General features: G+C 36.9%; 1 protein-coding gene and 1 long non-coding RNA gene across 3 annotated transcripts in view; one reads left to right on the top strand and one right to left on the bottom strand.

Moving 5' to 3' along the window:
- LOC100891406 (WD repeat and HMG-box DNA-binding protein 1) overlaps positions 1-13,013 on the bottom strand; it is a 44,958-nt gene that overhangs the window by 3,752 nt on the left and 28,193 nt on the right. For both annotated transcript variants that reach the window (XM_030999811.1, XM_030999812.1), the window contains 8 exons: positions 12,278-12,395; positions 10,889-10,994; positions 8,359-8,535; positions 6,252-6,365; positions 5,864-6,072; positions 4,473-4,621; positions 3,468-3,617; positions 1,318-1,444 (listed from right to left, as the gene is read on the bottom strand). In XM_030999811.1, the coding sequence (XP_030855671.1) occupies positions 1,318-1,444; positions 3,468-3,617; positions 4,473-4,621; positions 5,864-6,072; positions 6,252-6,365; positions 8,359-8,535; positions 10,889-10,994; positions 12,278-12,395 (1,150 nt within the window). The remainder of the gene's footprint in view (positions 1-1,317; positions 1,445-3,467; positions 3,618-4,472; positions 4,622-5,863; positions 6,073-6,251; positions 6,366-8,358; positions 8,536-10,888; positions 10,995-12,277; positions 12,396-13,013) is intronic.
- LOC115929788 lies at positions 6,361-7,988 on the top strand. The gene is made up of 2 exons (XR_004066729.1): positions 6,361-6,991; positions 7,604-7,988. It is a non-coding gene; the product is annotated as an uncharacterized LOC115929788 (long non-coding RNA).

Below are 13,013 nucleotides of genomic sequence, written 5' to 3'. Positions count from 1 at the left end.
TGTGTTGTGTACAAAAAGAAGGCCTTCATTTTCACTCACAGAGAGGAAAACCACAGAGTATTTTGATCTGAATTGTTTGCACATGCTTTTCACATATGTTCCTGGGGGGGGGGGGGGGGGGGGGGGGGGGGGGTAGTTGCCCTAGGGGTACAATTCAAGATAATTTTTTGAGGGCTTGAAAATCCCCGATAGGAGCTTTAAAATGATATACATATATCACTCATACCAACTGGATGTTCCTAACCCAATTACAAGAGAGAAGAATGTCAAGTTCTAATGAATGTAACTTTTGTTTCTATTTAAAGCACTCTGACTCCAAAGGTATTGTGTAAGGTGATAAAAGGAGGAATACAAAAGAAATTTCTTTGAAGGGATAATTAGATTGTCCTAAATCTTTGCGCATCAGTTACATCTTGCTCTTTATTTCATCCAGGTATCAATGGAACAGCTTACTCTGTTTTATATCAGTAGCCAGGTTCTAATCAAAACTAGTACACCAAACTCGAGATCAGAAAAACATAGCTCTACAAAACACTGCAGTAATGCCATTTTAAGATGATTTTGTGCTTCCAAATCTGAAATTACATAGAAAGTATACTCTTTCAGGACATGATTAAAACTAAAATTTTACCATCCTGACCCAATACACCTTATTTGAGCTCCAACTGAAAATCACACCATGCAACTTTTGGTGGTTTTGTGGGTGCCTGAACAAAAATGATTTACTATACTAATTAAAAATTGCATCAATTTATGGTTAGTAGAATGTTTTTCTTAGAAACCAAACCAAACTGCTTCTTATGGTGAATATATAACCATCTAAGTAACCAAGAAGGTACACAAAAACAGGCTTTTATTGATTAGTTGGGTGGAGGCATGGCACACTGGCCGAAACTAGCCACATAGTTGTTTGTATGGTGTCTTCAAGTGTGTTGTATTGGGGAAAAATTGAACTTGATTTACCAGATTTCAGGTTTTCAGATACTCAAGTAATGATTTAGAGCATAGTTATCAAAGAATGAAGTCTAAAAGTGGCAAAAAGTTTGCAAATTCATGAATAAAACCTCCCTCAAACTTTTCAGTGCTGTGGACTCTTCTTCTGGACTCCATATTTTCAAATAAATTCTAAATTAATTTAGTCCTGTTATTGAGACATATATCATACTTCAGCAGTATCTGGACAGCAACCCCTGGACAATTAATAGGCAACTACCCTGAGACAATATTCTTTAAGGACAATTACCCTAGAATAATAATGAATTCAAAAGTAGAATTTTTGAATTTAAATATGTGAGTGATGAACGAAGATAAACCTACTTTTTGTTTCGAGCTGAAGTATCTGTTGTCTCCTGACTCTGTTTTGTCTTGGAAGTAAACAAAGTTGCTTGAGTTCTTGGTTTGGTGACATCTCCATTACTTGTTGCTATCTTGTGTGATATCTTTCCTGTTATTCAATAAACATCAATGATATGACATGGCCTTTGAGTAAAGATCATTCTAGTTTGTATGTAAAACACCTTTTAAACTGTACCCCTATTTCAGGGCTCTTCCAGTGCACCCTTAACCAGCCAATGTGGTCTCATACTGCCTTCTCCACCATACAAATTATATATGCAAGGCTGATGCAGCTCCCACATGATTCACATTGGTGGCCTGGAAGCAACATGCATACAACATCTGCTTTATGGATGACTAAAGAGAGCATAAACTCTCCATGATGTTTTACAGTGTGACTGAGTTGATCCTGAAGCAGTCCTGTAAGATCTCCGAGAGCACCTTGTATCAATCTTAACAATGGTATTACTAATAATGCTATATAAATACATGTAATGATGATGATAACAATAATAATAATAATCATAATCATAATAATAATAATAATCTTTTAAAGTCCACTTCAAATTTTATTTAGTTAAACTGAAAATGGAAATTCTTTTTGCCCAATTGATCATGAGCCCTGCAGCCACTGAGCAGCGCCAGATCGACGTTGCTCTATCCGTTATTGTTGAACGCCAAACAAGGTAGCAGCAACTCCTGTCTTCTAACGTCTTTTGGTATGACGCGGCCGGGGTTCGAACCCACGACCTCCCAGGTGTGAGGCGGACGCTCTACTGACTGAGCCAACACCCCGATACTTCTAATACTGCTACAACTAAACTATATTTCGATCTGAGATTTCCTAGAGAGTTTACTGAGTTTACAGAGTTGATTTAATTTTCCCATTGTGTTGCGGTACGAGAGCTTTGTGGTGGACAGTTACGTTACCAAGAGCACATAAGAAATGGTAGAGGAAGCAAGCAAAGAAGTGCTACGTCATACCCTACTGCACCTAAGATTACATAATACTTGCAGGTTCCAGCAGAGGCTAATTCTGGCTCGGAGGATGACTTCTAAATCCAACTTGCATTTATAAAGAAGGGCATAAAAGGTCAGCTATATGTGAACTACAGCTCTAGCAATCAAAACATTGGAGCATCAACGCAGCAGCCTCCCATCTCCACAAATCACTACAATTGGACATCGCCAAGGCCTCCACAACTCCCTTTTGTGCATGTCAGTGAAACAGTGTCCCAACAATAAAGACAATAGTTCAATTGTAAGCACTGCTTTATCTAATAATGATTCTTCAGACACTGCCTGATATGTGACATTAAAAATCTGCAGACTTTGACAAAAAGGTTTTTCAAGTTGTATCAACAGTACATAATATTAATACCTGACAATGTGCCAATCACAATCTAATCATTGGTAAATGTCGTACATAAGAATGCAATATGTTATGATGGTGCAACTCTCTGGAATGATGTACCTTTAAACTTAAAAAAAATAAGTAATGTAAAGACTTTCGAATTGGCTCTTAAGAACATTTTTTCATGTTGCTGATATGTCAGGAAAGTGTGAAAGAACATATTTCTTTTTGGAAAGCAACTCTGTTTTTTACTTTCTACTCACGACTTTCTCACTTTTTTCTCTTCATTGTTGGTACCTTCCGCTCCACGCTTCTGCCATCTTTCTCTTTCTTTCTGATTCCTCTCCTATTCCTCTCTTAGCAAATGATATATTTCTATGTATTTGCTCATCTTTTCTCGCATCATTATTTACATTGATTATTGATAATGTTTTTAATCCTGTACAATTGCATTGAATTTGTTTATATTGTGCAATATTTCATTTGCCTTATTATGCTTCTTTGATTTTTTAATTGCATATAGTTGTGCTGTATTTTCAGGGCCCCATGGAAGACCAACCTTTGCTGTATGGGTACCATGATGGTCAAATATGAATAAATAAATAAGTAAGATGAATAAATAAATAAGTAAGATGAATAAATATTCATAGTGTTTCATCAATCTAGAAAATCATTCTGGGGTGTAAACACTAAAGGTATACTACAGGAATACCATATGAGAATGAATGAGAGAGAGAGAGAGAGAGAGAGAACATATAGTATGGCTATACATTCTAACCTTGCTTGACTTGAATCTTTGTGTCTGGTGATTTCTTCTTCATTTCATCAAACACATTAGTTCCTCTTGGATTAGAGCCTGCTCTGTCCTGCTGCTTCTTGAATGGGTTTCTTCTTCCTTGACTCGAAGGTAACAAGGATGGAATTTTCTCTATACAAATAAAGAAGTAAAAAACAAAAAGAAAAAACATTCATTAAATGGTACCCCCAAAAAAGAAAAATTGAATGGACGTTACCAGAGATAGGATTTTCTCTACATGAAGAAGAAAAAAAAAAAAAAACTTGTCTAGATGGTAAAGATATAAGGAATGGAATTTTCTCTAAACCCCCCAAAAAGAAGAAACCTTTTAGTCTCTGTCCTCATGATGGTATTTGCTCTATATATTAAAGGTAAAGACCAGTTTTGGAAATGCCCCCCTCTCAAAAAATGAAATCATGTGAAAGAATATGTTTTGACTATTACATGATCATACAAATTTTGCCGAGAAACCGCCTACTAATTGATATATTTGGTACAGTATTATATCTATTTGGACCTGATAGATATAACGCACGTGTCGTGCACGTGTGCGTAGTCCCATATACATCTTTCTGTGTACAGTGCTTGTAACTTTACCAAGACTGGGCCAAATTTCTTATCATTTTGATGATTCCAGAACCTTGCAGTACACACCAATACTTTTATGCTAGATGATCAACCTTTTCTGATCGATTCCACAACGTTTCTTTCACAATGCGATTGCGCGACCAGAACTGGTCTTAATCTTTAAACACATCTCTACCATTTACCGATGGGATAGGCATCCTGATAGAAATCTTCTTTCACAAAATGTTTTTGAAAAATAATTTTGAATACACATTTGTGAACTCGGTTGCGTCGTAAGCTTATTGAATAGGTGCTATCAGTACAATGCAGTTAAGTTGCACCAACTCTTAAGAAATTGGTTCCAAGGTGCATTGTACATTTAAGAACAAGAAAGGAAAACAATACAATGAATTGACCAACCATGTTTGGTATCAAGATTTAATGTGGGGACCGTTTCCATTTCTTCCTCCTCTTCTCTGATCTCTGATTCTTCATCACTGTCCCGAAGGTGATTAACCCGACTAGTCTGGTTTTCATTCACTGTTGCTGCCAATCGATTACTTGGAATACTGAATAATGCAAAGATAAAAGACCTTTACTTCTCGTTATACAATGTTATGTCCTTGATGCTAACAGATTGAGTATTGATGTATTGTGTCATTATATATTTTGCAATGCATTAATGATACTACTGCTTCTACTACTACTGCTACTACATACATGTATATTAATAACAATAGTACTGATAATTATAATAATAATAATAATAATAATAATAATAATAATAATAATAATAATAATAATAATAATAATAATAAAAATAATGATAATAATAATAATAATAACAAAATATTAACTTGGTCTCAAAAGTTGCATAACACTTAACCCTACGTTAACTGGGGGGGGGGGGGGGGGGGGGGGGGGGGGGGTCAATTTGACCCCCCCTGTAGAAATTTCGCGACTACTCCGAAACCGCTTTTGAGTCTTACGCATCTTTTAAAACAATTTTTTTGAAAATCGGACGTATAGTTACAAAGTCACGTGACCTTTTGTCTTCACATGTCAGCCCGAAAATCGCTAATTTTTGTGATTTGTGTACAAAACATATGGAAATGTCATTTTTCCTAAAAAGAGATAAAACATTGGTCATTTAGTCTTGTTTAAAGTTTAGGTGTTTGTTTTGGGGTCAAAATAGTTGAATTGTAGTTATAAATGAAATAAAACAACAAAAACAACAAAAGCAATAAAATACATAAGTTAAAAAACAATGAAATACATAAGAAATTATCAAAACAAGAGATAACATAAGGAATAACCGCGCTCTTCAAATGTTTTCTGTTGTATTATTATTCCAAATGGTCTAACAAATATATGTAGTTGAAAAGAATGCTTAAATATGAATAATGTATGATTTATGGGCAAAAATGTGAATTTTATGACCTTATTTGCATAAATTACCATAAATATGCAAATGAGTGAATTAAAAAAAAATTGAAATTACCATAGTATTCTATACACTTCACTTGACATGTATGCAAATTTTCGCGGAGATCGGCAGTGCAACGGCCGAGATCTAAGGGGGGGGGGGGGGTAAATTGACCCCCCCCCCCCCAGTAAAAACCTGGTCTGAAATAGCCCAGTTAAAATAGGGTTAATGGAAAAAAAGTCATTAAAAAGGTATGGCATGATTAGTCATAGTAATAGGGTTAAAAGGTTTTTTGCCTTCAGACCCCTGTTGGTGCCTCACTCAAGTTCTAGATAGATATAATGCTTTATTCCAAAGTTTTCCTTAAACTGACAAGTTGACTTACACTCTGTCATGATGAAGTAACACTTCTTCCTCTTCCTCCTCTTCTTCTTCCTCCTCCATTAATCGACTGGCCATCTCACTTAGTCTCTGTGCAAGAGCCATACGACGTGATCTACTGGCATATTTAATAGCCAAGCTTACACTCTGATGGGATGTCATCAGGTTACATACTTCATAAGCACGAAACTCTCTCTCTGAACGGCATGCAAGCTAGACAAATTAGAAGAAATGTGGGAAACTTTCTTAATCTGTAACGCATTTACTTGTTCTGTTTTTGATCTACCACAGACATAGCTTACAATTTTAACAAATTGATTATTACCATTAAGATAACATAGCAAATTGACTGTGAACAACCCTTAAATAACAGATAATCCATTGAAACTTACAGCAAATAACTTCATGAGATTATCTTGTTGGTCTCTCTCCATCTTAGCTTGAATCATTTCATTGTCAGTTTCACCGAGATGCTGGCTCAACAGATTCAATCTCCAGTAAGTTTCCTGAAAAGTTAAAGGTTGAGGGACAAGAACATGAAACTTTTCTATATCTAAATGTTATGTATATTTATACAATTGAACTTTGAAGATTGCAATCTTATGTAATAGGAGAGCATTTGACCATGAATGAGCAACGTTTATATTCACACTGTCAAAATAAAATGCACTGATTTATGGTTTTCCTAGCTGGGTGAATATTCATGCATAGCTTTCCATTTGCCCTCTGAACTCTCTAATTCTTATTCAGATGCGAAGTCTGGATGCGCGCATTCCTTTTCCTTTGTTTCTTCGTCCTAGGAATTTAGATATGCAAATTTAACACTAGCGCGCAAGTGACTGGGTTACGTTTGGGGAGAGTGTGAATGTGTACGTGTTATACGTTAGCGAGAGTGGTGGGCAGAAGCCATTTTGTTGCGAGTAGAGAAGGACCTGCTGTGTCGCCCTTGGGGAGGGAGTACGTTTGAGAGTGAAGGGAGGATTTTTGGGCTTGCTGTTCAGAGCGAGTGTGGTCCCCTTTTTTATTGCTGCTTTCTCATTCTGCTGTTGGGAGCGGAAGGAGCAGACAACCGTCCTTCGGACACGATCCCTCCAGGAGGCAGGCAACGGGGTCTTCAATCTACAGAATAACTGTAAGTCTTACCTCTAAGCTCATCTCTCATTTTATTCACATTTATGACCCTGTTTTATGCCCTATAGTGTAAACGGATGCCTGGAGAAATGTTTCTAGATGTTACATATGAATATTTGTCTTTAAGTAATTTAATTGGGATTTTGTCATGTGAAACGACACAATACATGTTTGAAATATTTATTGTTTTTGTAAGTGCCTTTTTTCCGGCAGACACGGAAAGTCAGCCATGCTGGAATGTCAGCCATTTTGAAAGTCAGCCATTTTGAATATATTAAATGGCAGGTACCCGGTAGCCATCTTGAATTTTGATGCAAGCAGAATGCATTAACTGTTTCTGTTATAAACATATTTCTAAAAGCCAGAAATAATTTGAAATGTTATTAGCATTATTTACAAAGGCTGGTATGAGATACTGGAAAGGAAGTTTCTGTCTTTAGATATGTTAAAGCTAACTGATTTCGTGTATTTCTATTAATGATGTTTAAGTCAACATTGTATGTTTATATTGTGAGAAAGTCCTTACATGTTAAGAACATTTGTTGATGTATTTTTGTATCAAACTAATATGATAGGATACCATGTTTATTATTGTTTATTGATTGTATTACAGCCGTTTAGGGTGGTGTTCAACCACATTCCATTGATCGACTCTCCGAAGTACAAGAGACCGATTTAGACTGTTTCCTACCCTGCAATATGGTGAACTCATCACGAGCCATCGAGCCATTCGACCCAGTTCTCGTTCTACATGATTCCACGGTCATCTAACGCGGTGGTCATTTTCGCGCACACAATCGTCTGACGCGGTGGACTTTGTCACGCACTCCAACGTTTGTAACGCGTTATCCATTGAACGAATAGTATAATGGCAGCCTTAATTTAATTGACCCTCTTAGGAAATTATAAGCTGATATATTTTGGATTTGTCAACGCTCAATATCTTGAATTTATGTTGCATTTCGTTGTATTGTGTAATTAAAATCACCACTATCATATTACAACTCATTCTTTGATTGATTGTTTTTATATGTGTGTATCGCCACTTAGACAACCACAATCCTTGTGACACACACACCCTCATAAAATAAAAACAAGAGAAAAACATGTCAGAGCATGAACTCAGCAAATGCATTGTTCTGGATGGGAGATGGGGAGATGGGGAAGGGGGATGGGGAAGAAGGGCGAGGTGAAAGAAAGCAAAATACACATAAAATATTTAATATATCATACCAGGCCACTTCACTTTTGTGTTCCCCATATCTTTGTAACTAATGTTAGATCTTTACAATCTATTTCCAAAAATAAATCATACTGAACCATTTCATCTTTTCACTTCTTAGTAAAGATAGTAGCAATTATACTGACCTCCATTTGACCCTTCTCTGTATTGAGTTCACACAATGGTAGTTGAAGTGGTAGGATAGTAACCGTTGGACGTGGTAAAGTAGGAGGAAACGGAGCTCCCTTACATGCAATACATCGGATCTGCTGCTGTTTCTCATGAACTCCCACAATCCAATAGCAATCAGAATGAGCCTTTGTCTACCAAACAATTTTCATGGGAGGAAAAAAGAGCAAGACTTGGTAAGGAAATCTTATCTCAACAAATTATGAATGAAAGCTAAATATCAGAGAAACAAATTGGTGACTCTGTGCAGGAAATCAGATACAGATTATTCTGCACTTTTCACAACTGATATCAGAACACATCTGATAATTTCACTCTTAAGGCAAATTTAAAAATATGATTGTGATGTAATCTTTGACAACTCTCCTATGAATACTCGGAACAAAATTAGTAAAAATATATTTTTTCTAAAATTTACAAGAGAGCAGAATGAATTTTGATTGAAAGGTATTTAAAACAAGACAAGTATGATAGCGTCTCCTGAATGCCTCCACCCTGTATTCAGTATAGGAAATGGATGGAATTATTCATGACAAATCACAATTAAAACAAAAAACCTATAATCAGACCAATACACTGACAAAAGCGTGATAGCTCAGTGGTAGAGCAGTGGTCTCGTAACCAGGAGGTCCTGGGTTCTAAACCAAGTCGATGTGCTAGTGCCCTTTGGTAAGGCATTACTTTTCATTACAAAGTCCTTTGGAGAGGACTTAAAGCCATCTGTCACCTGGTTGCCTAATTACAAGCTTGCTATCTTTCAACAGCAGTCAAGTCAAACTAATAAACAATACAAAAAAATCTTGACCTACTAGCTCAAAATGTAATTGGATTATCTTCCTGTAGAAATAGTGTCATCACTTTTAAAGCTCATACCTCAAGAAGTTCTTGACATATTGTGATAACAAGGTTGATACCTCTGATGTCAAAGATTGACCTCTATGACCGTTGTTCTACTTAACCTAAAATCTGAGGATGCCGTACGTCTTATGGTGATACATACTATCACCAAGTTTAAAGCTCCTACCTCTAGTTTCCGGAGATATCGCAATAACAAGGCTAAAGGATATTATTTCAGAAACTGACCACTAAGACAATAGACCTTGACCTAATTGCCCATTATTTAATCAAATCATCTTCATGTGCCGATACCTAATAACTACTTCCATCAAATTTCAACATCATGCCTCTTATGATCTGTAAACTAGATGGAATTCGACTGCGCGCAGTCGAAAATGATGCCTCCGTCATAGAGCAATTTTACAAACTGAAACGGAAGAAATTTTTCAAATTCAAGTTCAATTGTAATCCATTAACAGGTTCTCAGAATATCGTGATTACAAGCAATTTCTCATATACATATATGACCCTTTGATCTTTGACCTCATGACCCTAAAATCTACTCAGTTCATTGGTTCTGCAAGATGTCCTGAGTTAAATAGTAATCCATCTGTCAGTTCTCATGAGAATGCGTTCACAAGCTATTTTTGCATAAATAATGAGCCCATGACCTTTGATCTTATGAACCAAGAATCTACTCAGTTCATTGGCTCTGCAAGATACATAAATGATCTAAGTTTGGCAGGAATCCATCAATCTGTTCTAATGATAATACGATCACAAGCTATTTTTGCATACATAATGTGCGCTGTGACCTTTGACCTCGTGACCCCAAAATCTTATCAGTTCATCGGCTCTGCAAGTAACATACATGACCTAAGTTTGGCAGGAATCCATCAATTGGTTCTTGAGATAACGCGATCACGAGCTGTTTTTGCATACATTATGAGCCCTGTGACCTTTGACCTTTGACCTCGTAACCCCAAAATCTAATCAGTTCATTGGCTCTGCAAGATACATACATGACCAAAGTTTGGCAGGAATTCATCAATCGGTTCTTCAGATAACGCGATCACAAGCTGTTTTTGCATACATAATGAGCCCTGTGACCTTTGACCCCAAAGTCTAATCAGTTCATCGGCTCTGCAAGATACATACATGACCAAAGTTTGACAGGAATCCATTAATCGGTTCTTCAGATAACGCGATCACGAGAACGGGACGTACGTACGTACGGACAACCCGAAAACATAATGCCTCCGGCTACTTCGTAACGGAGGCATAAAAAAACCTGGATGGACAACTTAAAAACATTAAACCGCCGGCATCACATTCGGTGGCCATAGGCAAATAACGTACAGTATTTAATAATACCATAGTCAAGTCATTGGATTTAATAAAATTTAAATTCTGCATTTTACTGTGCACCCTCAACTCCACTAGGTCTCAGCATTCAAGCCAGTTACCTATTAGAGGTTCTCATACTAATCTAACCATGTTTGCATCCAACCTTGTAACCATTAAAAAACATGGGGCCAGACAAGCGACGTAAATAACATGCCCTGCGCAAGGACAGTAATACTGTGACAGTGCATGAATCTACAACATTTGTGCTTCCTATTTCAAATTGGTTTTTATGAAGAGACTTACATGGTTTTTTGTGTGTGCTACTGGTGTCCATGAAATCAGCTTACGGTTGAAGAGTTGGATCACACCTCCTGAATCGGCACTGACTGCAGTACCTTCTGCTGTAAATCTGTGGAACAATATTATAGATTTATTCAGTCAACTGCTGTTTGGATGGTGGATTTTTTTTAGCATTTTTAGGATGACATATGACTTGAATACCAAGTTTGACGCAGAAATGAACATTGATCCGTTAAAAACAATATGAGTTTACAAAAATCGTGTCAAGATGATTTCATGCAGGGCCTATCAAATCCAAAAGATTCGCTCTTCCAATAGAAAGTCGAGCTACATAAAGGTAAGAAAGAAATAATAATAAACATTCTGACGAAATTAGCAGATCACCTAATACATGCCACAGGGGCACTTAGTGGCACTGCCCCCAGCCACCCCCTCCCCCCCTTGGGGGTAGGTTCCCCATTTAAATTTATTTAGGTTAGCCTTACCTAAGAATGAAGCTTATCAAGTTTGGTTAAATTCTGGCCTTGCTTTTTTTTTTTTAAGGTGAAAATGTAAACCGGAGGATTTTTTTAAGGGGGGGGGGGGGGAGGGCTGTGCTACTCCCAAGCCCCATCCTCCTAGAGGGGTCAGTAGCCCTCAGAACAATATTTGTATCCCCCCTGACTGAGAAATGCTTCCAAAGTTTAAAAAGTCTAATTATAGCCTTAGGGGCACTTTAGGGAATGCTGCCTCTAGCATGATTCCAACATTTTTTTTAGAATCCAGCCACAAAAGTTTTCAAGAAGATGAAAATGTGCAATTACTGCATCTAAGGAAGCCCTCTTGGGGGTACATACCCCATTAATCCATTTGAACAACCTTGCCTAAGGTTGAATCCCACTAAGTTTGGTTAAAATCAAGCCATGCTTTTTTCAGAAGTTCAAAATGTAAAAGTTTATGGACGGACAGATGAGATAAATAGCTAAATAAAAAACATTTGAAATTCAATGCCAAGACATTAGAAAACAAATTAAAAGGGCTGTAGCATAACAAGAATATGCGTCTTTCCCGAGGCACACTCGGGGGAAAATCGGGTATAATACGACTACGAACGACACGACCGCAGTAGGCCTAACTATCCATGTGCGTGCAACATACGCAAACTGAAGCGTGAGGAGAATTTCGGTCTGTTTCCCAAACGCTAGCACGCTGACCCAGTTAACCAAGTCCATTCGTTTACGTGCAATTGTCCAAAAGAAGACATAGATGGCGTCAACCAGTATTTCCCATGCTACAGCCCCTTTAAAAAGTGAGCATGCTTCTCCCGATTAAAAACAGATAACTTGGTAATGATTCCAATAAGAGGTAAGAAACACTGATATGATATATGAAAACAATTGATTGAGTTCTTACCCAATCCATGCTAATGTAGTCTTGGGACTCATTGGTAACTGTCCTTCAAAGGCTAGCTCAGGTTTCTTCTGAAACACAGTCAATAGCTTTACTCCAATGCACTGATCACCAGGTACACCTAGGAATCAAACAATCCATATTCATCTCTCCATATTAACTAGGAATCTCTCCTGGCATAATAATGCATTTAAACATACATTTTAGAGAAATCTGTATCTTCCAACATTATTTGTAAGGCCTATAACCTGTCATAATCCTAGAACAGTCATATAATGATGATTATTTCTCAAAGTTTAGGGTGGCTTAAGATATATAAACTTGAGACTATGACAATAGATCGATCCAATGTCTCTTGTGAAGAAAGTGCTGAATTGAAATATTTCCTTTAATAACATGCACTATTTACAAATTATTTGATGTAATGTCTTGAGAATATTAAGAATGCTGATGTGTTTCATTGGCTTAAGATACTCATAGTAAGATCCAAAAGAGTAGAAGAATAATTGACCAGTAGCCACTCTTTCATTTCTTGGATTTGAAAAGCAGCTCTACTGCATATACTAGACTATACATCAAATAATGATTGAAATATTCTACAATACAGTCTGCATATAGTCCGTTCCATACCTGTGAAATGGCTTTGTATAGAGTGATGTTCATTCCTCTTTACACAAAACTTATGAAACCATGCTTGTACTACTCAACATTTTCAGCCAACAGCATCTTTTAATGCTTT

The sequence above is a fragment of the Strongylocentrotus purpuratus genome, unplaced genomic scaffold (assembly GCF_000002235.5).
Source record: "Strongylocentrotus purpuratus isolate Spur 01 unplaced genomic scaffold, Spur_5.0 spur5_scaffold_5, whole genome shotgun sequence".
NCBI classification, from domain to species: domain Eukaryota; kingdom Metazoa; phylum Echinodermata; class Echinoidea; order Camarodonta; family Strongylocentrotidae; genus Strongylocentrotus; species Strongylocentrotus purpuratus.
The sequence above is the reverse complement of the archived record's forward strand: the minus strand, read 5'-3'. Positions and strand labels throughout refer to the sequence as shown.